This window comes from Drosophila navojoa, chromosome 3, assembly GCF_054131105.1.
Source record: "Drosophila navojoa isolate 15081-1374.11 chromosome 3, UAZ_NAV_1.0, whole genome shotgun sequence".
NCBI lineage: Eukaryota > Metazoa > Arthropoda > Insecta > Diptera > Drosophilidae > Drosophila > Drosophila navojoa.
In genome coordinates, this window is record NC_142891.1 from 27,284,911 (window position 1) to 27,311,579 (window position 26,669).

The 26,669-nt window shown below is 39.1% G+C and overlaps 10 protein-coding genes across 13 annotated transcripts; 7 read left to right on the forward strand and 3 right to left on the reverse strand.

The window, feature by feature from the left end:
* The first annotated feature begins 134 nt into the window (after window positions 1-134).
* TBC1D16 (TBC1 domain family member 16) lies at window positions 135-2,824 on the forward strand. Its single transcript, XM_030384118.2, has 2 exons — window positions 135-1,989; window positions 2,060-2,824. The coding sequence occupies exons 1-2, from the start codon at window positions 457-459 to the stop codon at window positions 2,681-2,683; spliced, it is 2,157 nt and encodes a 718-aa protein (XP_030239978.1). The 5' UTR covers window positions 135-456; the 3' UTR covers window positions 2,684-2,824.
* A 248-nt stretch (window positions 2,825-3,072) lies between these two features.
* TfIIB (transcription factor IIB) lies at window positions 3,073-4,865 on the reverse strand. The gene is made up of 4 exons (XM_030384193.2): window positions 4,493-4,865; window positions 4,023-4,434; window positions 3,732-3,966; window positions 3,073-3,660 (listed from the first exon to the last, which is right to left on the reverse strand). Exons 1-4 carry the CDS (start codon window positions 4,507-4,509, stop codon window positions 3,377-3,379), a joined length of 948 nt encoding a protein of 315 aa, XP_030240053.1. The 5' UTR covers window positions 4,510-4,865; the 3' UTR covers window positions 3,073-3,376.
* Window positions 4,866-5,029: 164 nt separating this feature from the next.
* On the forward strand, window positions 5,030-6,805 carry STUB1 (STIP1 homology and U-box containing protein 1). Its single transcript, XM_030384194.2, has 6 exons — window positions 5,030-5,530; window positions 5,616-5,814; window positions 5,880-6,021; window positions 6,081-6,186; window positions 6,326-6,382; window positions 6,442-6,805. Exons 1-6 carry the CDS (start codon window positions 5,408-5,410, stop codon window positions 6,682-6,684), a joined length of 870 nt encoding a protein of 289 aa, XP_030240054.1. The 5' UTR covers window positions 5,030-5,407; the 3' UTR covers window positions 6,685-6,805.
* A 185-nt stretch (window positions 6,806-6,990) lies between these two features.
* RfC3 (replication factor C subunit RfC3) lies at window positions 6,991-8,412 on the forward strand. Its single transcript, XM_030384192.2, has 5 exons — window positions 6,991-7,186; window positions 7,249-7,699; window positions 7,758-7,972; window positions 8,033-8,110; window positions 8,172-8,412. Exons 1-5 carry the CDS (start codon window positions 7,084-7,086, stop codon window positions 8,321-8,323), a joined length of 999 nt encoding a protein of 332 aa, XP_030240052.1. The 5' UTR covers window positions 6,991-7,083; the 3' UTR covers window positions 8,324-8,412.
* Window positions 8,413-8,504: 92 nt separating this feature from the next.
* Window positions 8,505-10,147, forward strand: LOC115562518 (putative trafficking protein particle complex subunit 13 homolog). Its single transcript, XM_030384191.2, has 5 exons — window positions 8,505-8,631; window positions 8,690-9,077; window positions 9,141-9,453; window positions 9,514-9,642; window positions 9,702-10,147. Exons 1-5 carry the CDS (start codon window positions 8,589-8,591, stop codon window positions 10,143-10,145), a joined length of 1,317 nt encoding a protein of 438 aa, XP_030240051.1. The 5' UTR covers window positions 8,505-8,588; the 3' UTR covers window positions 10,146-10,147.
* A 123-nt stretch (window positions 10,148-10,270) lies between these two features.
* Ir31a (Ionotropic receptor 31a) lies at window positions 10,271-17,911 on the forward strand. Of its 4 annotated transcripts, XR_016196495.1 has the most exons (8): window positions 10,271-10,683; window positions 10,740-11,230; window positions 11,284-12,117; window positions 12,173-12,459; window positions 12,518-12,657; window positions 12,717-12,783; window positions 16,408-16,529; window positions 16,584-17,911. XR_016196495.1 is itself a non-coding variant. In XM_089257914.1 (7 exons), exons 1-7 carry the CDS (start codon window positions 10,536-10,538, stop codon window positions 16,451-16,453), a joined length of 2,013 nt encoding a protein of 670 aa, XP_089114040.1. In that variant the 5' UTR covers window positions 10,271-10,535; the 3' UTR covers window positions 16,454-16,588. The 4 variants fall into 4 exon arrangements, 3 of the variants coding, with proteins under 3 accessions (XP_089114040.1, XP_030240050.2, XP_089114039.1); XM_089257914.1 differs by having other exon boundaries at window positions 16,408-16,588; XM_030384190.2 differs by lacking the exons at window positions 16,408-16,529; window positions 16,584-17,911 and adding an exon at window positions 15,096-15,464.
* lft (Limb expression 1 family member lowfat) lies at window positions 13,219-15,863 on the reverse strand. The gene is made up of 5 exons (XM_018098589.3): window positions 15,642-15,863; window positions 14,696-14,888; window positions 14,472-14,635; window positions 14,222-14,412; window positions 13,219-14,152 (listed from the first exon to the last, which is right to left on the reverse strand). Exons 2-5 carry the CDS (start codon window positions 14,766-14,768, stop codon window positions 13,774-13,776), a joined length of 807 nt encoding a protein of 268 aa, XP_017954078.1. The 5' UTR covers window positions 14,769-14,888; window positions 15,642-15,863; the 3' UTR covers window positions 13,219-13,773.
* Window positions 16,910-19,692, reverse strand: Frmd5 (FERM domain containing). The gene is made up of 8 exons (XM_030384140.2): window positions 19,368-19,692; window positions 18,973-19,077; window positions 18,866-18,908; window positions 18,624-18,797; window positions 18,179-18,558; window positions 18,035-18,123; window positions 17,681-17,898; window positions 16,910-17,618 (listed from the first exon to the last, which is right to left on the reverse strand). Exons 1-8 carry the CDS (start codon window positions 19,455-19,457, stop codon window positions 16,966-16,968), a joined length of 1,752 nt encoding a protein of 583 aa, XP_030240000.1. The 5' UTR covers window positions 19,458-19,692; the 3' UTR covers window positions 16,910-16,965.
* A 193-nt stretch (window positions 19,693-19,885) lies between these two features.
* Window positions 19,886-21,787, forward strand: Sps2 (Selenophosphate synthetase 2). The gene is made up of 5 exons (XM_030384189.2): window positions 19,886-19,990; window positions 20,049-20,217; window positions 20,414-20,789; window positions 20,859-21,052; window positions 21,203-21,787. The coding sequence occupies exons 2-5, from the start codon at window positions 20,055-20,057 to the stop codon at window positions 21,583-21,585; spliced, it is 1,116 nt and encodes a 371-aa protein (XP_030240049.1). The 5' UTR covers window positions 19,886-19,990; window positions 20,049-20,054; the 3' UTR covers window positions 21,586-21,787.
* A 154-nt stretch (window positions 21,788-21,941) lies between these two features.
* Cand1 (Cullin-associated and neddylation-dissociated 1) lies at window positions 21,942-26,606 on the forward strand. The gene is made up of 8 exons (XM_018098566.3): window positions 21,942-22,192; window positions 22,265-22,648; window positions 22,701-22,990; window positions 23,054-23,216; window positions 23,285-24,643; window positions 24,704-25,922; window positions 25,985-26,131; window positions 26,203-26,606. The coding sequence occupies exons 1-8, from the start codon at window positions 22,148-22,150 to the stop codon at window positions 26,328-26,330; spliced, it is 3,735 nt and encodes a 1,244-aa protein (XP_017954055.1). The 5' UTR covers window positions 21,942-22,147; the 3' UTR covers window positions 26,331-26,606.
* The last annotated feature ends 63 nt before the right edge of the window (window positions 26,607-26,669 follow it).

The window sequence follows — 26,669 nt, forward strand, 5'->3', positions numbered from 1 at the left end:
TTCAAAAAATATTTTAGGCGTGTGCATAAGACACACCAATAAAAATAAAATTTTTGTTATGTTATAAACAAATATAAAAAATATGTCTTAAATGAAACCGGTCATATTCTGCTTAAAAGGTATCGATTATTTCGTCACTCGATTACTTAGTCGATGAAATGTCTTTCAACGACATTCAAATTATTTTTACCGTGAGTCGTGGTCCTCTACTCCTGGCACCAGTTTGGCCACCTTATAAGAATTCCACATTGAAAAATATAATTTGGATTACAAATAAAAACTGATGACTCAACTAACATGACGGTTCCTCGGAGTTACTGCCGTCTATGAATAAATAAAAACAATAGGTTTTTTACCTATCCAAAAGCCTCACCCAATTTACGTTTCAAAATTGGTAAATCGATAATCATTTGCTTTAACGAAAAAACGAAAAAAAAAAAAACACTCCAATCAAAAATGCCAATTGGAAGTATTATCAAAAAAGCATCCAACTTTATACTAGGCGATGAGAGGTGTCATGAAAAAATCGATATTGCTTACGAAGACAACGAAATACTTTTCTGCAAAAACAATGTCTGCATTCATCCACCGACCGTGGCCCGCCAGGAATCAGATATACTTCACTATCCTGGCTACCTGACCTGCACTACCAAAACATTTATCGACCAGTACAACAGTGCCAAGAGGCCAACGCTGTTGCTCACCTGGATCCCGAACACTTCGCTCTGCAAGTGCAATTCGACCACCAACGAGGGGGACCCTTTGAGCAGTCTGCATCATGGCACGCTACCTACCAACGGACACTTCTCGCCCACTGCTCAAGTGGCGGTGCCCGCTCCAAAGGTCGCTGACGAACAGGCAGAGCATGAGATAGGCGAGGAGAATGCGGCTGAGATGCAGGAATTGAAGAATGAACTGCAGCCGCTGCTCGGAGGACAAACGGCATCTATTGGAGATCTGACTGCCTTGCTCAAAAAAAATCCAATTACATCCGTAAACATAACCATTTCGAATCCACAAATTGAGAACAGCAACATCTCCCAGTCCTACAACTGCATCATTCCAACTTCGTCGCCGGATAACGAGGGCGGTCATTCATCTGCAATCGCTCGGGCGAATCAGCCGGCACAACAAATTAATTCGGATGGTTCGGTGTCGGATGAAAACAATCCTAATTGGATGACGCCCGAGCTGTTGGCATTCAAGCATAATCTGGTATTCCCGGAGAGTGCCAACGCTACGCCCACTGTCCGTCGTAAAGCAGTGATTAGAGGCCGCAGGTTTTCCGTCGATCTCAGCCAGATGCGTTCGTTGCGTTTGTTTTTCAACGACGACAAATGTACATCTGGCCAGCTGGTAATAGCTTCTAGAGAATCACAGTATAAAATTCTGCATTTCCACTACGGTGGCTTGGATCACCTGGCTCAGGTGTTGCATCAGTGGCATTGCTTTCTACACAACATTACCTTGGCTCCGGGACAGGAGAAAATGAATTTGCCCTATCGACACTTCATGGTCTGTCGTCCGGAAGTAAAACAATCAGAGATGCACCCGGATGAGGGCAATGTGAAGAGAATCACCACAAATTTCTTTTATGGCACATTACTAAACGAAAAGGGACAAATCGACGATGATTTGCTGCTGCGCAAGTGCGTCTTCTTCGGTGGCCTCGAGAAGAGTCTGCGCAAAACCGTGTGGCCCTTCATCTTGAAATGCTATTCATTCTCATCCACCTTTGAGGATCGGGCCGTCTTGATGGATATCAAAAGACAGGAGTACGACGAAATAACGCGGAAGCGTTTATACTCCATGTCACCGGAGCAGCAAGCTCAATTCTGGAGAACCGTGCAGTGCGTCGTCGAAAAGGATGTTGTGCGTACGGATCGTACGAATCCGTTTTTCTGCGGCGAGGACAATCCCAATACAGAGATGATGAAAAACATTTTGCTCAACTTTGCCGTCTACAACACGAGTATCTCCTACTCGCAGGTGAGTGGGATCCAATCCAATCGATCCAATTATCACTATATACCCATATCAAACTTTGTGTTATTCGCAGGGCATGAGTGATCTCTTGGCTCCCGTTTTGTGTGAGGTGCAGAATGAATCGGAAACTTTCTGGTGCTTCGTCGGCTTGATGCAGCGTGCCTTCTTTGTGTGCACGCCCACGGACAACGATGTAGATCACAATTTAAGCTATTTACGCGAATTGATCCGGCTCATGCTGCCGCGCTTCTATGAGCACCTGCAACGGCACAATGAAGCAATGGAGCTACTGTTCTGCCATCGCTGGCTACTGCTCTGCTTCAAGCGGGAATTCACGGAAGCCGTCGTCATACGCATGTGGGAGGCTTGCTGGTCAAACTATCTCACTGACTATTTCCATTTATTTCTCTGCCTGGCCATCATCGCTGTCTATGCCGATGATGTGATTGCTCAGAACTTGCGCGCAGATGAGATGCTGCTGCACTTTAGCTCCTTGGCCATGTATATGGATGGCCAATTGATTTTGCGTAAAGCGCGCGGACTGCTCTACCAGTACAGGCAGCTACCAAAGATTCCGTGCACGCTGAGTGGCTTGTGCAAGCGTTGCGGTCCGGGCATGTGGGACTCGGAGCATCGTCCGGCATTGGAATGCGTCGGTCATACGGATAACGAGAAGTGCTCCCTAGGCATTGATTAATGGATGGATGTGGCTTTTACTATTGTATATCGAGTTACCCAAATTATTTACACAATATATTACCATTATGTGTTATGATTGAAAGCTTTCAAGCAAGTGCTTCTAAATATACCAAATTACATTACGCCTATGCTGAATAAATGTTTCACTTTGTTAATGATAAATTCGAAAAGTTAAGTTAACAATTGATTAATGGGTCTCAGCATTTACTAAATATCCACTCCTTTACATGGTTTACAGATTATGATTACAATTGCTGCAAGCTTCAGGCTCAGGTCAATACATTTCAGCAGAAAGAATTTCTGTTTTTAAATAGACTTAAAATAAATCTACACGCTGAATAAATATCTCGCAATGTCACAAAATGAATTTGTAAGTATAACAGTTGTCAGAATGAGTTTTAGCATTTATTTTACATTCTTAATTAGAATCGTAGAGCCAGCTTCAGTGCTGCATATTTCAACAAAGTGAAGTTCATTCGCATTTCTGCATTTCTATATGAATAAAATCGTACTTGTTTGTTGTCGCTGGAGTTGTGATTAAAGTATGGTCATTACTGAAATTAAATCTAGAGTTGTCCTACAAAACGCATTTCGCATTCCTATCCGTGTTGTTGACGTATACGTGATAATTGAGCATCGATATACAAATGTATATAAATATAAATATTGATCCTTTCTGTTACCAGGTATTTTACATTTGCGGTAACTGATCAATCGGAGTCGTGAACTTGAAGTCCTCCGGGAACAGTTTTGCAGCGTGCGGGTACATAAGCTTATATGATTGGCGTATGGTGACATCGGCCACACCTGCAATATCGCCGATTTCCTTTTGGCTGCGCTTGTGCTCCGATGCTTGCGATGCCATATAAATAGCGGCAGCAGCCACCGAAATCGGCGATCGACCAGGTACAATGTCCATCTCCACGGCCTTTTTAGCAATGTGAGTGGCAGCTCGCTGCACCATATTGGGTAGATCTATAAGTCCATGAAAATGAGAATTAGTCGATCTACATACATATATGAAAGGTGTCACTGCAATAACTTACCCAAATTGGCGCAGAAGCGGCACATGAAGTCAGCTGTCGTTATCAAATCAACACTTGTTTCCAGTGCCTTCAATGTTAGCTTGAAACATCTGCCAATTTCCTTCTTGCTAATCTTACTAACTGCACAGATTTCCTTGAAAGTGCGGGGCACACCCTCTTGGCGGCACGCTATGTACAAGCAAGCGGATGCCTTCGCATCGTTCGAACGTCCTTTTAGATTCTTTCCATCATGCACCTATAAATATAAAATCAATAAGAACGGGTTGACAATAGGCCTATGAAGTCACATACCTGCTTGAATAAGTTATTTGCGCGATCGACAATTGTTTTAGGCAGATTGATGCGATCTGCCATAGATGAAATTTCTTTGAATGCTGATATAAGTGAACGGTCTGAGCTACTCATTGTGCGCCTGTTCTGGTATTTGGGTGCGCCGAAGGCATCGAATGATGCCGAACCTGTTCCCGGGCCAATGATTGTCGATAAATCTCCGCCGCTGAGTAAAGGATTCTCCGGACCACCTACACGGCTAGGATCCACTCCACTTTTTTCATTGCTAAATGTACGCCATTCGGAGCCCACGTCGATCACACGATCTCCAACTACTAGGCCACATTCCGAGCATATCATGTCGCCAGCTCGATAGTCCTCAATTAACGGAGACTCCGGATGGGCATAGCAGCACACTTTGTTGTTTTCCAGTCTAGAAGAGTATTCCACAATATATTTCATATAGTTAATCACAATTGTATTATTTTTACCTTGAAGTTGACGCCATTTGATGTTTTTATTTGATTGCGTACAACTATTTTTTTTAGGGGTATACTTCTTTTTGGTTGCAAGCGCAAATTAATTTCGACACACCAAAAGGTTGTGGCTCTTCTTCTTTAGCCTGTTAATTTAACATGTATCTAACAGAGTGCGTAAATATTTACTGAGCGGGTGTTATAATTTAACAAACAAATGTCTCTTCGATTTTTACAATACGTAAAAGGCACAGCAAGAATTCAGTGAAAGTAAATACAAGCAGATGACTTTGTAAACTGCTAACTGAACCATTAAAAGTTGTTAACAGAACTACTAGAAACAATAAACAGGCCAATTACAAACAGCTGATACTTAAATTAATCGACAATCGGCGTAACAGCGACTAGCGAAACCGTAAAAAAAAACAATATTTTTTAATTTATTAATTATATGAATGCTTAGATGACAGATTTTTAACTGAACACAAATTATATATTGAGCTCATATTAATATAAAGAGCCGGAATAACGTTGACATAAAAAAGAAAGAGAACTGTAGAAATTTATTTCGAATCATCGAATACCTAAATTACAACGTAATAAACAAGTTCCACCAAAACGACACAATTAATATCGACACTTATTACACGGTCAACCGATGGTAGCTTATCGATAGCTATTGGTGCTAAGTTGATTTGTAAAAATTACCCACATACACATATATACCTTCATATATTTAATGCTGAAGGAAACACGGAAAGTAGGCTTATTAAATGGTGCATCGGTATACTGTTTAAATGATTCGTCGATTCCGTTGTGGTCCTCTTGCTCCGGTTACTCGTGTCACTTTCTTTTGACAATTCATATGCCAACATAAAAAATTGTTTCTGGAAAATACAAAACGATTGAGAGAGCAAAACTATTCTCAACATGACGAGCAAACATATTTATTCAACCACAAATTTATCTGACTTGCAATTGAAGGAGCAGGGCAATTGTTTATTTGCAGCCCGCAAATATGACGATGCGATAATATGTTACTCGAAAGCTATTGTAAGTCATTACCAAACTATGAAATTGAAATGATTTACATACATATATATGTGTATGTATGTATACAAATATCTATTCCACATAGATTAAGAATCCCACAAATGCAACCTACTTTACGAATCGTGCGCTTTGCAATCTAAAGCTAAAGCGTTGGGAACTGTGCTGTCAAGATTGTCGACGAGCTTTAGATATAGATGCCAACTTATTAAAAGGACATTTTTTCCTTGGCCAGGGTCTTATGGAGATTGACAATTATGACGAAGCTATAAAACATCTACAGCGTGGTAAATGCTCGAATTATTTTTAGAGTCTACCCATATAATTATTTTTTTAATGCGCATATTTTAAGCCTACGATTTGTCAAAGGAGCAAAAGCAGAATTTTGGAGATGATATAACCTTGCAATTGCGTTTGGCACGTAAAAAGCGTTGGAATATTATGGAAGAAAAGCGAATACTTCAGGAAATCGAGCTGCAAACTTATTTGAATCGGTGCGAATTTAGAATCATATTTACTGGACTCTATAGTTAGTTTATTTAATTACTTTCAGTCTAATCAAAGATGATATGGAAAACCGTTTAGCCAGCTTAAAGCTAAATGAAAACTTAAATGAGGAAAACTTAAAGGAAAAACAACAAGAAATTGAACAAGAATGTGTAAGATATCTTTGCAAAGCTTTCTGTTGATATAAACCATGATATAAATAAGAGATAAGACATAGAAGTGCTAGTGAATGTCGAATTTAAAAATAGTTTGATTCACTTTGTAGTTTATTAATATATATTTCTTTTATAGGATGATCATATTAAAGAGCTTAATAATATATTTGCAAAAGTGGACGAGCGTCGTAGGGTAAGAATAGAGAAACAAGTGTTATCTGTATATATAAAATTTAATTATTTTATTGACAGAAACGCGATGTGCCCGATTTTCTATGTGGGAAAATAAGTTTTGAAATATTAACTGACCCGGTGATTACTCCATCAGGCATTACATATGAGCGTAAGGATATCGAGGAACACTTGCAACGTGTTGGCCATTTTGATCCTGTAACACGAGTAAAACTCACGCAGGATCAGTTAATACCAAACTTCTCAATGAAGGAAGTAGTTGACTCATTTATTGCTGAGAATGAATGGTCTTTAGATTATTAATTTGTTGTAGTCTGTAAACAACTCAAAGAATAATGAAATATATGTATATTGTAATTATATAGCTGGTAAAAGCAGTTAAATACAAAATGTCAATATAAAATTGTCTATATTCATTGTATAATTTGAGTAGAGAATATATTGTTTGTATTAAGTTATTGTATTATGATATATACTACTACACAAGCGCCAATCGGAATAAATTAATTCAACGTTCGTACAAGTAATTTTTCGTCTTTATAATTTATATTCGTTTAAAAACATCGCCTGAATAAAAGATGGAATGGATGCGATGATTATAAATGATATATCGATATATTTTTCAATAAGACTTGGTGGCGCAGAAAACGGCGCGAATGCATAAACATTTTGCTACAACATTTATAAAAATTCGGTAAAAGTATGTCTGGAAACAATAGTACGGTTGCGCGCATGCCATGGGTGGAAAAATATCGGCCCAACTGCTTGGATGACCTAATATCCCATGAAGAAATAATTTCAACGAGTAAAAACATGCTTTGACACCAGGAAATGGAATACATCCGCTAATATCTGTATTTATTTTAGTCAATCGCTTTATTAATCAGAAGCAGCTGCCCCATTTGCTCTTCTATGGCCCACCAGGCACAGGTAAAACGAGCACTATTTTGGCCTGTGCCCGTCAGCTATATTCACCAGCACATTTTAAGTCCATGGTACTCGAGTTGAATGCGTCTGATGATCGTGGCATTGGAATCGTTCGTGGTCAGATTCTTAACTTTGCCTCGACTCGTACCATTTTCTGTGGCACCTTTAAGCTGATCATACTGGACGAGGCAGATGCTATGACGAATGACGCACAGAATGCCTTGCGTCGCATTATTGAAAAGTATACGGAAAACGTGCGCTTCTGCATCATATGCAATTATCTAAGCAAAATAATTCCAGCGCTTCAATCGCGTTGCACACGTTTCCGCTTTGCCCCACTCTCACCAGAGCAGATGATGCCGCGCCTTAATAAGGTTGTGGAGGAGGAGAAGTATATAGATCTATCCCGGCTGCAGTATACCCAATGTCTAAGCAGTTTGTTTTTTCAGTGTCAACATTACAGATGATGGAAAAAAAGCATTGCTGACCCTCGCTAAAGGTGATATGCGAAAGGTTCTGAATGTGCTTCAGAGTACTTCGATGGCCTTCGATGTAGTCAACGAGGATAATGTTTATATGTGTGTGGGATATCCACTTAGAAGTGAAATTGAAAATGTGCTACAGACATTGCTATCAGCAGCCACATTCGACTCGGCATTTGATAGTAAGTTTACAATTAATGAAAATTGCTTCTTTTTCTAAACACGTGCAATCCGTATGACAGCAATTGAGGAAGCGAAGAGTAAGCGAGGACTTGCTTTAGAGGATATTGTTACAGAACTACATTTGTTTATTATGAGACGTAAGAGTACTTAACAATTGTTTTACTCTAACTTGTACTAACTTCTTTCAATTCCCAACAGTTGAACTGCCCATGTCGGTTATGAATAAATTAATAATTAAGCTGGCAGAAGTTGAGGAAAGATTAACCAAGGGCTGCTCGGAGACTGCACAAACTGCAGCGCTGGTATCTGCGTTCTTTATAAGTCGTGACATGGTGTCTCTGGAAGGGTAGAGAGCAACTCATTAAATCGTTCAAAATTTAAAATAAACCATTAATTAAATACAAATATATATTCGAAAATAAGGCAGATCTTTAAATAATTGTTTAAATATATTAGAAAATAAGGCAGATCTATAAATAATTGTTTTAATATTATAGATCGATGTTTTCGATATAATAGGTATCAATTTTCCCATGTCATCACTAGAAAGCAGCAATCGATAGCAGAATGGTATATTTTGGTGTTTCGTTCAGGTGAATTCACAAAATTGTAAAAATGAATGCTGTCGACGCGGATGCTCATTTGTTGGCCTTAAAGGGTATATAACAGGTTATATGGCGTGTTAAATAATATAAAAAGAATTATACGTCTTACAGTAATGCGACTGACCCGCCCAACGCTTGTTGGACTTGGGCCAATTGTTACCTGCGAACCAAAGGACTTGCCTCAGAATTTTAACCGACTTGTGGAGTCCGACGGCATTGCTCGAACGTCTGCTGAAGCACTCGGTGCCGGGCAAACGATGCTGTTGCCTCAATCATTTGGAAATATATACCTGGGCGAAACCTTTTCGAGTTACATTTGTGTGCATAATTGTACCACTCATCCCGTTGAAGGTGTTTCTGTTAAAGTAGATCTGCAGTCCAACTCATCGCAAATCAATTTGCTAATGCATGAAAATAAGAAATCATCAGTGGTTTTAACAGCTGACGAAACACTCGATGATGTCATTCGATATGAAGTGAAGGAAATTGGAACTCACATGTGCGTAAGACATTTAGTGAAAGTTACTTATTTTCATAGTATGTTTTTAATCTTTGCCTTTAGATTAGTCTGTGAAGTAAATTACACTAGTCCTGCGGGTTTCGCTCAATCCCTTCGAAAGTTTTTTAAGTTTCAAGTACTTAAACCACTCGATGTGAAGACAAAGTTCTATAATGCCGAAATGGACGAAATATATCTTGAAGCGCAAATACAAAATGTTACTACCGGCCCATTTTGTCTAGAAAAAGTCGAATTGGACAGCTCGGAGCAATACACAGTGACCTCTTTGAATACTTTACCCAACGGAGAGTCGGTTTTTACCTCTAAAAATATGCTACAACCCAATAACAGCTGTCAATTCCTTTATTGTATAAAGGTTGGATATTTGTGAAAGCTTCTGAAGTCGGATATAGAATTTTTTTTTTTTATATTTTAGCCAAAAGCAGACATTGCAAAAGATATTAAAACGTTGCGTGAAGCAAACAATGTAGGAAAACTCGACATTGTTTGGAGATCGAATTTTGGCGAAAAGGGTAGACTGCAAACAAGCCAGTTGCAACGATTGGTATTTATTGAAATATTTTAATATTAATTGCCTTTAAACAGTTTAATGTTTTTTTTTAGCCTTTTGAATACAAAGACCTGCGCTTAGAAGTAATTGATGCCGAAAATATAGTCAAAATAGGTACTATATTCACTTTCCAATGCCGCGTAACCAATACGGCGGAGCATCCAATGAAACTGCATGTGAAACTCGATACGAAAGTCTTTCCCGGTTGCCCCTATACGGGCTCAGCAGATTTTGAATTGGATACATTGCAGCCTGGGCAGCTTTCTGAATTTCCACTTACAATTTGTCCATCTAAATTGGGTCTTATTAAAGTATCCCCATTAGTTATAGTCGATACCCTGAAAAACGAGCAATTTATAATGACAAAGGTTGTGGAGGTGTTTGTTGTAGACGCTGATTACCATCAGGATGGTACGTTTTTGCTCAATAAGCTAATTCGTTATGAAAATCCAATTGATTCGTTGCTGCAAAAGCAAATGCAGTTGCAGGTTGTTTAGTTTGACAATATATGAAATTAATAGTTTGACTATTTGTAAATATATAACTAAATAACTAAATAAGTATAAATTATAGATATTAGTAAATCAGCTTATTTGTGAGTTACAAATAAGTCAATAACATATTCGGGAATCTGACTTTATATCAGTGTAAATTCATTTCTGCCTTTAGCTACAAAGAGTATAATCAAGGCGACTATTCCTAATGAGTTCAAACACTCATTTATTTTTCAAAATTTATTGACTCCTTACGCACTATTAGGCGTTAATTTATTCAATTTGCATGTAGAAGTGCTTGCTGTAATTTACAATGTCAATCAACTATGGCGCCTACTATGCTATATAAGAGAGACTTTTGCCTTGAGGATAACAGTAGAAAAGATATTTGAAATGTATTCGAGCGGTACAAAGGTAGTGCTTAGCTTGGTGAGCATATTTTTTCTAACCGTTTTCGCTATGGAGGTTTCAGTTATATTGGTCTACAACACGCGCCTTGTTAGGGCAAAGCAAAGCATAATTTTCGCCTGTTCTGAGCTTGGTATGTTATTCCTATTTATAGCTTCTACTATTAACTTATGCTTGGTCTAATTTTAGATATGTATTTCAACGCTCTAGCACTCATGACAGCCAATCAATTTGTTCAATCGGTCCATATGAATAGCTCTTATGACTTGGTATCAATTTTAACAAGGGAAAACTATGCGCGAACATCTGTGATTGTGGACACCACCTGTGAAGGCGCTCCTAGTCTGCTAAAAGAGGCGTCTGCGAATAGATATTTTAACAAAACCTATCAGTGGTTACTGTGGGGCGTTGAGATGAATATTAATGATTTGCTGCCAATCGAGTTAGATTATGTTGGCCCAAATGCACAACTCACCTATGTGAATAAAACAAAGGACGACTATTTCCTTTGGGATGTGCATTCAAAGGGGCGTCAACTGAAATCACCACTAGAATTGCATTTGATAGCAAAGCTATCAACGGAGCCACTGAAATTGGTTATAATCAATGAGATATTCGATCTGCAGAGCATTAAATATCGCAGTCAATTCAATGGCTTGACCCTGCGAGGCGCAAGTGTTGTAAGTAAAGAGTGATATCAGATGGAATTTATATTATAGTTTCAATATTGTAGATCGATCAGGAGGACATTTTGACGAATCAACAAATTGAAGCTATACTGTCGAGGCCCACAAAGGATGCGGGTGTGGCAGCATTTATCAAATATCATTACGAACTGCTGAGCCTGCTGCGAGATCTCTTTAACTTCACCGTCAACTTTCGCAATTCGAGAGGTTGGGCAGGCCGATTGGGCAACACAACTTTTCGGCTTGGCTTGCTGGGTATTATAAAACGCAATGAAGCTGATATTGCAGCATCTGGAGCATTCAATCGCATAAATCGTTTCGCCGAGTTCGACACTATTCATCAGAGTTGGAAGTTTGAGACAGCATTCCTCTTTCGATTTACGCCCGATTTGGATACGCATGGCAAAAGTGGAAATTTTCTAGCACCCTTCAGCAGACAGGTGTGGCTCTTCACCGTGGCCACTTTGATTGGCATTAACAGCATTTGGCTGCTGCTGGATTACCTAAGCCAAAGATGGCATTCTCAAGCAATGCAATGTATTGAAGAGCGATTTTTTAATATAAGAAAGCGCAACAGAAGAAGTTTGAGCGCTCATCGAGCGATTACGAAATCTCACAGCAATTGGACGGAACGTATCCTACACACCTTTGGTGCTGTTTGCCAACAGGGAATGGAACCAATTCCCAGCGACATGCCTTCACGTTCCATTGTCGTTACAGTTTTTCTTTTCTCCGTCGTAATGTACAACTATTACACGTCCTCTGTCGTTGGTGGACTGTTGAGCTCCTCGGATCTAGGGCCAGCTACCGTGGACGAAATAACTAATAGCCCACTTAAAGTATCCTTTGAAGATATAGGATACTATAAAGTTTTATTTAAAGTAAGTTAAACGTCTCAATAAAGTCAATTCACTTATTAAGTGTTTGTTTCTAAAGGAAAGTTCCAATCCAATTGTGACTCGTTTGATAAGCAAAAAACTATCTGCATCTAGAGGTCCCGATGAAATGGGTGTCTATGGTCACATAGAGGATGCGATTCCATATCTAAAGAGGGGCGGATTTGCATTTCACTGCGAAGTGGTTGACGCTTATCCCATAATAGCCGAGTTGTTTGACGCTAATGAAATATGTGATCTACGCGAGGTGTCCGGACTAATGGAGGTGGAAATTATGAATTGGATTGTCCATAAAAATAGTCAATATACCGAACTCTTTAAAACAGCGTAAGGATGACATATACCGCGTCATATTGGTATAACTTTTATAGATTTAAAATTGCAGTATGTGTAAAGCTCGTGAAGTTGGGCTGGTTGAAAGACTTCTGCGACAGCGTCAAATGAAGAAACCGGAATGTCAGTCCCTATACACCGTCTATCCAGTGACTATATCGGGTGTTTCTTCAGCATTCCTTACGCTGTTAAGTAATATATATAGTTGAATGCTGTAGTTGTTGTCGATTAACTTGAGGGCTTACTTTAAGGTGGAGTCTTAATCGCTTTACTTGCATTATGTTTCGAAATAGCATCGAAAAAATGGCAAATACGAAGGTAAGATTATAAAAGCTATTCTTGACTCAAGTAAAATCTTTTTACTTGTAAAATATATATATTTTGAAGACACTTTAATTATAATAAATACTAAATAGTCTGAACAAATCTTTGAAAACATATGAAAATTAGAAAGTATGTTAAAAGCTATTAAAAGCTTTAAATGTCCGTCTAGCCAGTTAGGAATCAGAATCCCTCTTTATACCACATTTAATTTCAACTTAAACATATGAACAGTATGTAGAAAGCAAGAATAAGAATCTAGAGCAACAGTTCTTCATTTTACGTCATTTTACGAGTCAGAAGTACAGAAAGCCAGATACATATTTTAATTAATTGGTTTTATTTAGTGATTAGGCCACATATGTATATTATGTATGTATGTATAAATCTTTTTATGCACTAATTGAACAAAATTTTGTAGAAAGGTTCTGATTGCCAAATGTTTCGACTTTATTATAAGGAATTGATGAAGTTATTTTTAAAAATTTGTCTAAATGGTTATTTGCCTCGAATGAGTTGCGCTTGGCGCTGAGACAGTGTTTCGATATATAAATACACATGCATATACACACAATAAATTTAACTATTCTATTTAAGTTTAGTCTCAAAATAATTCCGTAAATTCAGTATTTAAAATCACAATTTTTCATTCCGAAAATATTTTGCACTCTTCAGTGTTTTCCTTTTACCGAGTTTTTCTTAATCTTTTCTTTCTGTCAGCAAATAATAATTATTCTCACGACTTCCTGATTTCTATTTTAAAATGAGCTTTAACGGATTTAACAGAACTCGAGATCATGTGGGTTTCTTTTGCCAATAAAATAAACGGTTGTTTGTGTAATGCGGATTATTTCGTCGATTACTTTCTATATATCTATGTATATATACGATGTTATAATGGTGCCAAGACTAAGAAAGGGAGTCTTCCATATATGTATACTAAGTGTGTTGTCCCCTTTATTATAAACCTCTATCGTCGTCCACAGTTCAGTTTTCAATAGATGCTGCGCCCAAATTGCTGCCACCCAATTGATTGTGTGCTATCATTAATATATCCTTTTTCTCCTTGGGAAAACGTAGCTCGCGGCCTGCCATGCGTGCCGTCTCGAGCTCACGCTCAGCCAAGACTAATTCTCTTCGCAGCACTCCAGGATTCTCCTGCTCACGTGCTATCCAGTCCAAGGCCATCTGAGCTCTCATCTCGTCATCCAAGCTACGATTCGAGTAATGCGCAACCACCTCCTGTCTAGAGCACTGACGCTCGCGCATTGCCTTCAATGACCCATTCCAATGTAGTAGTTGAAACACGGTCATCAATTCTTGAAACTCCAGCATCGTACGGCCCTTATTTGCCTCGAGCATGAACCTAAATTCATATATATTATAAGATATATATATATATATATAAATCTTACATATAATATTTCGTCCGTACCTAAATGCACCAATGCCCGATTCTGGTAATTCATTGTTTTGCGGTGTTCCCTTAAAAGAGGCGCGAGCATCCTGAACAGCCTTTTCTATAAATTCATCGGTTATGCGACGAGACGGATGCTCATTAAAGACCGAATTCATGAGTGCAATCTTAGCCGAACTTCGTCTGGCTTCTGCTTTCGTTGGACAATTCTTAAAAGGGTTAATGGTTAGCAACATTTACTCTATCAGGGTTGTTGTAAAAGTTATACCTGAAAACTACCAAAGCAACTGCCGCCAGGTAATGTCACGAAGCATACATAGGGCTGGCTGTTAGATGGAATCGATTCATAGATCACTAGAGCTCCATTCTTAAGCTCGACTCCTCGCGTTTGTTTCATTTGCCAAAATTCTTGCAAAGCTTCGACAACATTAACTATGAGTGAAGAAGTATATTAAATAAAAGATTGAAAAATATCGATAGAAATGGGTTTACCCCTATAATCTCGATCTTCGTATAATCCAGATACCATTGGCAAAGCCCAGAAGGGTTCTTCCGGATACACCATTATACGCTTGCCACTTGTTGCTTATTCTACAAGAATGGAGCTAAAGAGTGTGTATAATCTGAAACTTAAATCATCACACTTGGATTAAGAATTCGTCAATCAATATTCGTCAATCCTTAACTGAAAGTAAATTTCAAAAATATTATAACATATACCATTAATTTGGAAATTTCTCGACTTCGTTTTCCTTTTGCACAGTGTACATGCACATATACATATGTATTCATTCACCACCCTACGCATTTGTAAAAGTACATTAAGTCGCTGATATTTCATCATCGGCATTTCCAGTTTGCTTCTTAAGTCATCTGTTTTAAGCTCTTTTAGAAATCACTTCTCCCACAGACACGACGCACTGACACTCGCACATAAACACACACACACACATGCATATGCTTGCAGACGTACATATGTAGGCCTGCGAGTTGCTTGTGCATATTTTACAAGTGGTACAAGGAGTATACACACTTGAAACCCATAATTAATATATGTATGTATATGTGCATACATACATATGTAAGCCGTTAAATGACTGTGGACATATGACACGCATACTCACATAAATATACGTACATACATATATTAATGCATACTTACAAATAGGTGAACAAAATTCAGTCAACTGTAAATGTCTTTTTTTATTGCCCGACACAAATCAAATACTGGCGCACTAATATTTGCTAATTTGTCTCTTGACTTGTGTGGTGTCTTAATCTATTACAATCTTTATTTTTTATCCAATTTATAAAATGGCGTTCACTACGCCAGCTCACAAAAGCTAAAAAATAGTTACACACGTAAGCATCTACTTTTATGCATATGTATAAATACGCATTTGCAAGTGACCAACTTGTTGAGCACAATAAAACCAACCTGTGATTTTCATTGCCGACTACGCGTATGCGCACTGTTCAATTATATCGGTTCGCAATTTTTCACTGTGATGTGATCGTACATAAGCTTTGTTGCAAGTGTTGGATAAGGTACAAATTTAATGATTTGCTTGTCAGATTTTATCATCATACTACAACAATAAAAAAAGGGGCTCCTTATGTGGTTGGCAACATGGTTGTGTGACTGTCGTACATTAGTACTCCCATTCGCAACAATTGATCGCATCAAGTGTGACCGATAGCTATCGATATATTTGAGTAGGTGAATAAAAACAGGGAAATGAAGTTTATTTTTGCAAAGCTAGTTTCTTCATGCGAAAATATCTAATACATTACCTATTACACATAAATTCTTATATTCTAATAATTATGATTTTTTTTTTGGAGATTGAGCCTAAAAAATATGAAAATATAATTACACAATGTTTCTATTGAAATACTAGCAACCTAGAAAAACTCTTTCAACACGGTTTTTTTTTTTTTTTTCATAAAATAAATGGCTTAAAACTTGGTACTATCTCTGGTTAGTGGTACTATCCATATCACTAACCATACAACATATAATGTATGGCTGGTATGCATATCCAATTATTGCCAAGATTCTTTAAGTACTTCAATTTTTTTATTTCTAAACGATATAATAGATTTAAGTGTCTTCTGTCAGATTGGTATTTCCTTCGGTTTATATGTATGTATTTATTTAGAAAAATATATTTATTATCTGTACATATGGAATTGTTTTTCAGACATTCACGTGTCCACAAAGGAATAGCCATAAAAAACCAAGCCTAATATAAATATGATATCGCAATAGCTAATTTGGCCTTGATGCACCTATGATGTTAATGCTGATTCTTAATTATAAAAGGTAATTAGCAGAAATTTATAAGAAAATTAAATTTATCCAGAACTAAATTTCCAGAATTTTGTTTTTTAAATGTCTTGCAAAGGATGATGATGATGATCATGTTAATTAGAAAATTTATGTTCAGTAAGAGAGATATTTTCACAGCATACCCAAAGCGGGCGTCGCCTATTAGAAGAGTGCTATTAAAGAGCTGCCGGTGGTGCTGTTAAGCTCACGTAAGTTGCGACCAAATAAGAGTTGAGCTTGGATAGATATATCATTGATATATCTTGATTTAGCATTAGTTCTTAAAATATATTGATTTTGCTATGAGAGATTGGAATACAAAATTTTTGCCATTTATTTGCCAGAGATATTCCAATTTTAACATTTTAAAAAACTAAAAATGACTTGTAACTCACATATTGGTTTATATATGAAGTCTTGTCAATAAAATTTACACTTTCTTGCCTAGTTTTTCAATGATAAACTCTTTTAGGGGCTGATAATACTGATAGCGCAAACTAAGCATTTCGGGAGAGTTTCGTACGCGTTCAAACATTTCCAGCTCAGATTCCATGATGAGGACGGCTGTGCCAGCCATTGCGATTACAACAAAGATAACGGATGGTATAAAGGCGTGTAATAAATGGAATTTACGTAAACTTTTGCCCCCATGGTTGGGATTGGAGTGTGTGCGCGAAAATTTTCCTAAATGTTTCCCACTGGCGACACCGACGGAAGAGCTTGAATTTAAGGCGGGATTGGGCAGCGCATAGTACTGCTTGGATGAATAATAAAGATGCTGTTTGGAATCATTTTGGTTCCCACGCGGCTTGCCAGTCACATCGTATCCGCTTGCTGTGAGTCCACTTTCCGTGGACGAATGCTCCATAGAGTCACGGAAGGCATAGCCGGGTAAATCAGTACCCATGTGATTGAGTCTATCTATATTGGAGGAGCGCAGTCGCGCCTCTTCGCAAACGGGCTCCAGGCTAGGCATTTGCAGACTACCGTTGACGCCAGTGTCCTGGCCATAGATGAGAATGCTCGGCGCCATGGAACAGCCCAGTGGCTCGGACATTGTGGAACGTGGCAAGCTGCTGTAGCCTGCGAAATTGAACAGATTTAATATTTATCAGTCGCCTAATTTTAGAGGATTTACGGCTTACGTATTTGTGCTAGGTCGCCCTGCGGACTGGAGGGCGTGGCTGGTACACTGCTCGCTTTGCGCTTGCTCGAAGTTGAATTGGTCATTTTTTGCTCGCGTAATGCGTTTATGCTTTCAGTCAATATCTCGCGTTCAGTTCGACCCGTATAACGGAACTTGGTGCCCCAGGAGAAAAAACCACCGCCAGACACAACAGCCGCATGCTGACTATTTGGCAAGCTGTGAAAAGAAACAACGATGGCCTTAATGAATAAATATGATTATCTAAGATTAATAGCCTTTCTTTTGCATTAAATCTTCGATCGGAAGCGCTTTTTGATTCTCCAGCAAGAATCCAACGTCCACTTGTACTTACGTGAAAAATAACATTTGCTCGATGGCGCATCTCCATAGATACCGGCAAGCAGGTCCTGATGGGCACTTGAAGCCAATTGTGTGTTTTTTCTATAATTATCGATGTTATTACATCTACTTATTCAGTTTGAAGGGCTGGACTTACGGGCTCCCGGCTGGCATCCGTAAAGCTTAAATGTGCAATAAACATTTTGCCCTCGAAGTTAATTTTATGCACCTCATTCCAGCGAAAGTGTTGCGACCGTTTGCCAGCTACAAATGTGCTGATGCCCGCATGATTGATGCCCACGTACAACAGCGAGCCACGATGATCCTTTACGGGATGCGGATCAATGCCATATGTCTCCAGGCCGCGCGCGATGCCCATGAATTCGTCCATGGCAACGGAGGGGTGCTGGCCAGGTTTTCTCTTCTTGTGCAGCTCAATGATCTTTTTTTCCAGACTCTCGGTTTGACGTAAAGCCAAGTCCAATGAGGACACATAGTCACCGACGTGTATTAGCTCGTCATAGTCACCGAGCTCCTCTAAAAATTGCAAAAACTTTATTCACCAGTAGTTTGCTAAAATGCTATTTAGAGCACGATCTTACCCTGCACAATAAGTGCACCCAAGGCAGCTGCCTCGCCCAACGAGCAATATAAGCGCCCATGACGAAGATCTCTCTTCAACTGCTGGAAGAGCATGATGCGGCCATTGCCGGTGAGTCGAAATGGATCCGCTGGATAAAATTTTACACGTAACGAAAATAGTACAGGATCTATATCTGAAAAACGAATAAAAATATTTTAGTTTATAATCATTTTATTAAGGAGACTAAATTTAATTAAATACCTTTGCATTGCTTTAATATGGATTTGGCAAGGTCAAGCCAGTGCTAAAAATAAATATATATGTTAAATAAAACAGACTCAAATATTCTTTCATTGAGTCATATTTACCCTTTGTTTTCCCGTATCTACATAGCGTAAACCAAAATAGTCCTTTTCCTTAATATCTAATTGCCTACATATATGGTCGACTAGGTAAATGCCTTTATGAAATGGCTGTAATAGGAAAGAAAGAGAGAGAGAATACGGAAAAATGTTTTTAATTAAATTCATAAAAGAGCTGTTAGCTTGGATTTTTGGGTTTGATATAGCTGAAGTAGTTACGCCCTTATTTTTATTTCTGCAGACACGCACACATGTCCACACAGACCCGCCCACACACACACTTACAAACTCATACGCACACACACCCAACAAAACACCGTTGACTTTCCTTGATGTTCTCCCTTCTAAAAGCTGAAAATGTATTCAGTCTCGGATTTAACTATTTTATTGCTTAAGCTCACCTGAAATTCGCATTCTAGTACATCCGAATCATCAAGCAGGCGAACAGTGCACTTGTACACAACATTACATTCGTTTTTACTTTTAAACATTTTATTTTTAGACTTTATTATCGACTTTAGCCAGTGCTTGAATTAAAAAACACTAAAAACAGTATATAAAAATATAACTTATGTCAGCTTTATGGGCGTATATGTGTTCATTATAATTAAAATTGTGTATTAAAAGTGTATTAGTTTTTAACGTTTTTTTAAACTTTTGTTTGCCGACAATGTCAGTGTCCTTTATCGCCCTTCGCTTTTCTCTTAGGGGTGCTTTTTTTTTTTGCTTGAGAAAACAAACAAGACAAAAGCACCAAAAATGGACAAATGCCTATAAGTTAAATTATGATTTAAGGGCGTATGAAATTCGTATGGTTACATAGTTACATAACAAAATAAAACCATTTTATTAAATAATGATTTTAAAAACTGCATATATTTCTCTTTAAATTAAAACAACGGCAAATTGCACTGTAATCGATAAATGTTTGATTGAGGTTCAAATGAACAAAGTCAGCTGGTTCCCTTAGGTCTCTAGCTCAATTAAATACTCCACGCGGCTTAACAGCTGTTTCGACGAAAACGTAAGTTTACTAATAAATGCATATCTAAATTTAACTAAATTTTGCAGTTATGTTTTAGCACACTATGTTTAAGCCAGAGGATCACGGTCTCGAGGCCGATTTTCGCCTTACCATGTTTTCCACTCTGCGCGGGTGAGGATGCAAAGTCCCCGAAGAGAAGCTTAAGCAATATCTCACGGGAACAGAAATAGTTAGTAGTGCTCCTCAAAATAATAATGACTATATTGGTAAGTATTTTGTTATTCCAAAATTTATAAAAATATTTTAATTAATTTTGCAACCTAATCAACTACAATTATATGCTTATCTGAAGCTTACCTTAAATGTACAGATTGGATTATACTTGACCTTGAAATTTTAATTATATACATATGTATTTATCTAAATACTCATAAAATTTTATTTCCAACCCCCCAAAAAAAGGATCTGGAATGGATTGCGCGGTTATACCTCTATCACGGCATACGGACTATTCGCTGGTACAGACTGTTGACTTCTTTTATCCTCTAGTTGATGATCCCGAAATAATGGGCCTCATAGCTTTTGCCAATGTTTTAAGTGATGTATACGCTGTTGGTGTCACGGATATCGATAAAATCGAAATGCTTATTAGTGCGCCTTCAAATCTGACAGAGAAGCAGCGAGATATTGTGGTTCCCCTGATTGTCAAAGGCTTCCAGAGAGCATCAAGCAACAGCGGCTGTTATGGCAATGTGACTATAAAAAATATTATTATTAATCCTTGGTGTATTATTGGAGGCATAGCGACTGCCGTTTGTCTAAAGCAAGACATTATATTGTAAGTAAACAATAGTTCAGTATTAGAGAATATCAATATACTCAATTTAACACCTTTGCAACTTTTCAGACCGTCAAACGGTAAAGCTGGCGATGTCCTGGTGCTAACGAAGCCACTTGGCACGCAGCTAGCAACGAGTGCGCATATTTGGCAGAAGGAGAAAAATGAAAAGTATGAAAAGTTGCTAACTGAATATACGAGCGACGATATCAGAGAAACGTTTGAAATAGCAATCAAATCAATGACATATCTCAATCGCAATGGTAAGCTACAAGAAATTTGTGTTTTACAAAATTCTCGATCTCCTTATTGCTTAAATTCGTATGCCATTATAAATATCGTATTGATAATTAATTGTCTGGAATTAAGTATAACTATAATTAAAATAATCTAATAAAATATTCATATTTTAGCTGCTTTGCTAATGAAGAAGTACGAAGCGCATGCTGCAACAGATATCACGGGCTTCGGTTTGCTGGGACATGCCAAAAATCTGGTTGAGTTTCAGAAGCAGTCGCTTCAATTTGAAATTCACAAATTGCCCATAATTAAAAACGTTTTAAGGTTTGGCGAATTAGTTGGACAATGTACAAAACTAAAAGCAGGCAAAGCTGTTGAAACATCTGGTGGATTACTCATTTGCCTAACCCCTGAAGCAGCTGAAGAATTTTGCGTGGAGTTTGCAAAATTGTCAAATGGAGCACAAAAGGCTTTTGTTATTGGCGAAGTTAAAGAAGCGGTTAAATCTGTTGCAAATTTGGCTGAAAATGTTGATCTCATTGAGGTTTCACTTTAAAAAAGTTTATTTTGTTTAACGGGTCAAACTGAGTGTTCAACTTATGATTATTATTTCGTAAAGGTTTTGGCTGGGAAATAATATGAATTGATTTATATGTAAATATTTATTTTTTGACATTCAGTTAGATTCTTTATAACAAACTAACAAGTGCTGTATCGTATTAATAAAAATTGTCGAGGCCGCATAACCCATCTTGTAATCCTCGTTTTTTATACTTCAAATATAACAGAGTTGAGTAATCGTTAGCATCGAGCTATGTTAACAAAAGGGGACCCATTGTCATCGATTAAAATTAGCCGATACCACACGATATACCATCGCACTTCAAAAAGGCATATCGATAATCTCATTTTACTTATGCATTTTCCAGTTCCAACACGCAAATTTTTGTGCCGGAAAAAAAAATTGAGTAGACCTATTATTTTGTCTAAGACAAAACATAACTCGTGAGACGGTCACAATATTGGTAATTGGCTACCGTGTACATAATTTCGTAGATCTATAAATATATATTTATTTATATATTTAAATACACACTGTTGAAGCAAATATATAGATCATGGCGTCGCATCAATATCATCAAATCGCAAATTTGCTGGAAAAAGTATGTACAGAATATGTATTTAACTGTAGGTGAGCAATACATTAATAAGTGTATACGTACTTTGCGATGTAGATGACATCTACGGACAAGGACTTTCGATTCATGGCAACAAATGATTTAATGACGGAACTGCAAAAGGATAGTATTATACTGGACGATGAGTCTGAAAAAAAAGTGGTTCGTATGGTCCTTAAGTTACTCGAGGATAAAAACGGCGAAGTGCAGAATTTGGCTGTGAAATGTCTCGGCCCATTGGTCAATAAAGTAAAGGAGAATCAAGTAGAGACAATTGTCGACTCGCTATGTGGCAACATGATGTCCAACGTGGAACAGCTGCGCGACATCTCAAGCATTGGCCTAAAAACTGTCATTGCCGAGCTGCCACAATCCTCAAATTCGCTGGCCCCCAATGTATGCCAGCGCATAACTGGCAAACTCAGTATTGCCATTGAGAAGGTAAACACAAATTTTGTTGCTATATGAGCAGTGGTAAAAAATTCCCTTGCAGGAGGATGTTTCAGTTAAGTTGGAGTCGCTCGACATATTGTCGGATTTGCTTTCACGCTTTGGAGAGTTCCTAGTGCCCTTCCATAGCACCATATTGAAGGCTCTAAATCCACAGCTGGCGTCCCCTCGTCAAGCTGTACGCAAACGCACAATTGTGGCGCTTTCTGTGCTTTTGGTACAAGCGAATAGCAATGCATACAATGGAGTGGTCGATCATCTGCTGGAGGGTCTGGAGAATCCACAGAATCCTGGAGCTGTGCGCACGTACATACAATGCTTGGCCTCGATTTGGTATTTTTATTGATTATGGATCAGAAGAGTAATGCAGAGCTTAAATATTTTTTTTATCGCTAGTCGTCAGGCTGGTCATCGCTTGTGCAATCATATTGACCGTTCGATGATCTTGTTGAAGCAATATAGCCAACGCGATGATGATGAGTTGCGTGAGTTTTGTCTGCAAGCCTGTGAGGCATTTGTGCTGCGTTGCCCAGACGCCATTACTCCACATATTCCCATGGTGCGTCAAGCTACATGCGAGTCCAAGTCATAGGAATTAATAAATAATTTAATTTGTTTCAAATTCAGATACTTGAATTGTGCCTGAAGTACGTCACATACGATCCCAACTACAACTATGAGGCCGATGACGGCGACACAGGTGTTGCAATGGACACCGAAGAGGATGAATATGTGGACAGCGAGGAGTACAGCGATGACGACGATATGAGCTGGAAAGTTCGTCGTGCCGCTGCCAAATGTCTTGAAGTTCTGATTGCTACACGTCAGGAACTGCTTGAGGAATTTTATCGTACACTAAGTCCAGCATTGATAGCTCGCTTCAAAGAGCGAGAAGAGAATGTTAAATCTGATATATTTCATGCATATGTTGCACTACTGCGGAACACACGTCCTGCCGACGATATGGCCCATGATCCGGACTCCATGGATCAGGTATCTGGACCGACTCTACTGTTAATCGAACAGCTGCCGCAGATCATCAAAGCCATCCAGCCGCTGATGCGAGAGAAGTCGATGAAAACACGTCAGGATTGTTTCCTCTTACTGCGCGAGCTTCTGAATAGTCTGCCAGGCGCCCTTGGCCCTCATTTAGACAGCATTGTACCGGGCATTAGCTATTCGCTAAACGACAAGGGCTCCACGAGCAACATGAAAATCGAGTCTCTGGGCTTCCTGTGCTCTTTGTTGCAGGGTCATCAACCACATGTTTTTCATCCACATATTCCATTGCTGGTGCCTCTGGTGGTAACGTCGGTGTTCGATCCGTTCTACAAGATTGCTACCGAGGCGTTGTTGGTGCTGCAGCAGCTAGTCAAGGTGGTTCGACCGTTGGGCACCAATGCAGTCAAGTCTGACTTCGATGTTACTCCGTTTGTGGGTCAGGTGTATGCATGCACACTGCAGAAACTGAAGGTCACCGATGTCGATCAGGAGGTGAAGGAGCGCGCCATCGCTTGCATGGGCCAAATCATTGCCAATATGGGGGATTTGCTGCAGAGTGAGCTGGATGTATGTCTGCCCATATTTATGGAACGTTTAAAGAACGAAGTCACACGATTAAGCAGCGTGAAGGCTCTGACCATGATTGCAGCTTCTCCGCTGCGCATTGACCTTTCGCCCATCCTTCACGATGTGCTGCCCACCCTTGGCACTTTCCTGCGCAAGAATCATCGTGCTTTGAAGTTGCACTCCTTGGATCTTATTAATAAGATCGTCATCAACTACTCGTCGAACTTTGAGCCAAGTGTTCTGCAGTCTGCCATTGTCGAAATACCAGGACTGATCTCCGACTCCGATCTACATGTGGCTCAATACTCGCTCACTCTACTAAGTACAACGGCTCGTCGCCAGCCGCAAGCTTTGGTTGGCATACATGAGAAGTTTTTGCCGTCGGTGTTGATTCTAGTGCGCTCGCCCTTGTTGCAGGTGAGTCAGTAGCTCTAAGTATTGCATATGAGTCGGAATAGTAATTGTAATCGCTTTCAGGGTACAGCATTGCAATGCACTTTGGATCTATTCCAAGCTCTGGTGCAGGCACAGCTCACTGGCTTAGACTATCACTCACTGGTGTCTAAGCTAATGGAGCCCGTCCTGAAGGGCAGCGATCCCTCAGCCAGGAATCCCAATGAGCAGCTGCAGCTGCACAAGCAGGCATATCATTCATCGGCCAAGTGCATTGCAGCCCTGACACAGCAGTGCCCACAGGTGGCGACTCCATTGGCCACCCAGCTGATGTCTGAGTTGCAGAAGCGTAGCAACAAGGATACCCAGATCATATTCTGCTTGCTAACAATAGGCGAAATCGGTAGACACTTCGATTTGAGCTCCATTCAAGTGTTGCCACAGACAATCATTGAATGCTTTGGAGCCACATCCGAGGATGTGAAAGCGGCAGCTTCGCATGCTCTGGGAGCCGTCTCTGTGGGCAGCCTGCAAACATATTTGCCGCTGATTTTGAAGGAGATCGAGGCACAGCCCAAGCGACAATATTTATTGCTCCATTCATTGAAGGAGGTCATTTCATCGCTCTCTGTTACGCCCAACGGTCTAGCCCAGCTGCTCCCATCGGTGCCGTCGATATGGGCACAATTGTTCAAGCATTGTGAGTGCTCAGAGGAAGGTTCACGCAACGTGGTAGCCGAATGCTTGGGAAAGCTTGTGCTTGTCAATCCAGAGGAGCTGTTGCCTCAATTACAGCAAGCTCTCCGTTCTGAAAGTGCTACAATGCGCACTGTGGTCGTGTCCTCCGTTAAATTCACCATATCCGACCAACCGCAACCCATTGACATGCTTCTAAAGCAGAGCATTGGTGATTTTCTCTTCGCACTACGCGATCCGGATCCGCAAGTACGTCGCGTCGCTCTGGTCGCTTTTAACTCGGCGGTGCACAATAAGCCGAGCTTGGTCCGCGACTTGCTGCCCACACTTTTGCCTTGGTTGTATTCTGAGACGAAGGTCAAGAGTGAGCTCATACGTGAAGTTGAAATGGGCCCGTTTAAGCACACTGTTGACGATGGATTGGATATACGAAAAGCAGCATTCGAATGCATGTACACGTTGCTCGAACAGGGGTTGGACCGTGTGGACGTTATGCAGTTCATGGATCACGTCCAGGCTGGCCTAAGTGATCATTATGATATTAAAATGTTGACGTATCTCATGACAGCGCGACTGGCTGTCTTATGCCCCGATAAGGTTTTGTTGCGTATGTGATCGACCTTTTAGTCCTTTTCAAAAATATCTGCTAAATATAATTTCTTTGAATAGGATTGGATCAATTTGTGCAACAGCTACGCGACACTTGCACCCACAAGGTAAAGGCCAATTCGGTGAAGCAAGAGTACGAGAAACAAGACGAACTTAAGCGCTCCGCTCTACGAGCGGTCTCTGCGCTCTCACAAATACCCAAAGCAAGTGAGTACTCTCTAAAATATATGTTTCTTCAGATACATTTTAATTCATTATTGAAATATTTGTACTTGCAGACAAAAACCAGCAGTTACTAGACTTTTTAAAGTCAATTAAGGAGACTCCGGAACTATGTAAAATTTATGACTATGTGCAGAAAGATTCCATTACTGGCAATTCAGACATTGCCATGGATCAGACTTAAATATTTTGTTTTAATAGCGCGCGCTGTTCTATGAATATTATAATTTTATTGATAAATAATGTAATAAGCATATGTGAACACAAAATTGTGTCGTCTATATCTGATACAGCCATTAGTTTTTTTTTAACTAAGCAATAAAACCGATTTGTAATACTGCTCCAAATGATTTGAAATATATATACTGTATTATGATAAAGGATATATATTCCAACATTTACATAGGCGCGCAGTATAAAATGAATTAGCATTTAAATAAAACTTTTCATGAAAAATTGACTTTGAAATTTGTATTTTAAAGATTTTTGTTAACAAATTACAATCTAGTTTAAATTTTCTCTG

Excerpts from the sequence above, each read along its gene's own strand:
- TBC1D16 (XM_030384118.2), top strand. The coding sequence starts at position 457 with ATGCCAATTGGAAGTATTATCAAAAAAGCATCCAACTTTATACTAGGC. Across the intron at positions 1,990-2,059 it reads CGAGTATCTCCTACTCGCAG|GGCATGAGTGATCTCTTGGC; the intron begins GTGAGTGGGATC and ends TGTTATTCGCAG.
- TfIIB (XM_030384193.2), bottom strand. Across the intron at positions 3,967-4,022 it reads CAAATAACTTATTCAAGCAG|GTGCATGATGGAAAGAATCT; the intron begins GTATGTGACTTC and ends TTATATTTATAG. Across the intron at positions 3,661-3,731 it reads CCGCTTCTGCGCCAATTTGG|ATCTACCCAATATGGTGCAG; the intron begins GTAAGTTATTGC and ends ATGGACTTATAG.
- STUB1 (XM_030384194.2), top strand. The coding sequence starts at position 5,408 with ATGACGAGCAAACATATTTATTCAACCACAAATTTATCTGACTTGCAA. Across the intron at positions 6,187-6,325 it reads AAGAAATTGAACAAGAATGT|GATGATCATATTAAAGAGCT; the intron begins GTAAGATATCTT and ends TTTCTTTTATAG. Across the intron at positions 6,383-6,441 it reads AAGTGGACGAGCGTCGTAGG|AAACGCGATGTGCCCGATTT; the intron begins GTAAGAATAGAG and ends TTTTATTGACAG.
- RfC3 (XM_030384192.2), top strand. The coding sequence starts at position 7,084 with ATGTCTGGAAACAATAGTACGGTTGCGCGCATGCCATGGGTGGAAAAA. Across the intron at positions 7,700-7,757 it reads AAGGTTGTGGAGGAGGAGAA|TGTCAACATTACAGATGATG; the intron begins GTATATAGATCT and ends TTGTTTTTTCAG. Across the intron at positions 7,973-8,032 it reads ATTCGACTCGGCATTTGATA|CAATTGAGGAAGCGAAGAGT; the intron begins GTAAGTTTACAA and ends TCCGTATGACAG.
- LOC115562518 (XM_030384191.2), top strand. The coding sequence starts at position 8,589 with ATGAATGCTGTCGACGCGGATGCTCATTTGTTGGCCTTAAAGG. Across the intron at positions 9,078-9,140 it reads AAGGAAATTGGAACTCACAT|ATTAGTCTGTGAAGTAAATT; the intron begins GTGCGTAAGACA and ends CTTTGCCTTTAG. Across the intron at positions 9,643-9,701 it reads CAAGCCAGTTGCAACGATTG|CCTTTTGAATACAAAGACCT; the intron begins GTATTTATTGAA and ends GTTTTTTTTTAG.
- Ir31a (XM_030384190.2), top strand. The coding sequence starts at position 10,536 with ATGTATTCGAGCGGTACAAAGGTAGTGCTTAGCTTGGTGAGCATATTT. Across the intron at positions 11,231-11,283 it reads CCCTGCGAGGCGCAAGTGTT|ATCGATCAGGAGGACATTTT; the intron begins GTAAGTAAAGAG and ends TCAATATTGTAG. Across the intron at positions 12,460-12,517 it reads ACCGAACTCTTTAAAACAGC|TATGTGTAAAGCTCGTGAAG; the intron begins GTAAGGATGACA and ends TTAAAATTGCAG.
- lft (XM_018098589.3), bottom strand. The coding sequence starts at position 14,768 with ATGGTGTATCCGGAAGAACCCTTCTGGGCTTTGCCAATGGTATCTGGA. Across the intron at positions 14,636-14,695 it reads CGAAGATCGAGATTATAGGG|TTAATGTTGTCGAAGCTTTG; the intron begins GTAAACCCATTT and ends CTTCACTCATAG. Across the intron at positions 14,153-14,221 it reads TCGGGCATTGGTGCATTTAG|GTTCATGCTCGAGGCAAATA; the intron begins GTACGGACGAAA and ends ATATGAATTTAG.
- Frmd5 (XM_030384140.2), bottom strand. The coding sequence starts at position 19,457 with ATGTTTAAAAGTAAAAACGAATGTAATGTTGTGTACAAGTGCACTGTT. Across the intron at positions 19,078-19,367 it reads TACTAGAATGCGAATTTCAG|CCATTTCATAAAGGCATTTA; the intron begins GTGAGCTTAAGC and ends TTCCTATTACAG. Across the intron at positions 18,909-18,972 it reads TAGATACGGGAAAACAAAGG|CACTGGCTTGACCTTGCCAA; the intron begins GTAAATATGACT and ends ATTTATTTTTAG.
- Cand1 (XM_018098566.3), top strand. The coding sequence starts at position 22,148 with ATGGCGTCGCATCAATATCATCAAATCGCAAATTTGCTGGAAAAA. Across the intron at positions 23,217-23,284 it reads TTACTCCACATATTCCCATG|ATACTTGAATTGTGCCTGAA; the intron begins GTGCGTCAAGCT and ends TTTCAAATTCAG. Across the intron at positions 25,923-25,984 it reads CCCCGATAAGGTTTTGTTGC|GATTGGATCAATTTGTGCAA; the intron begins GTATGTGATCGA and ends TTCTTTGAATAG.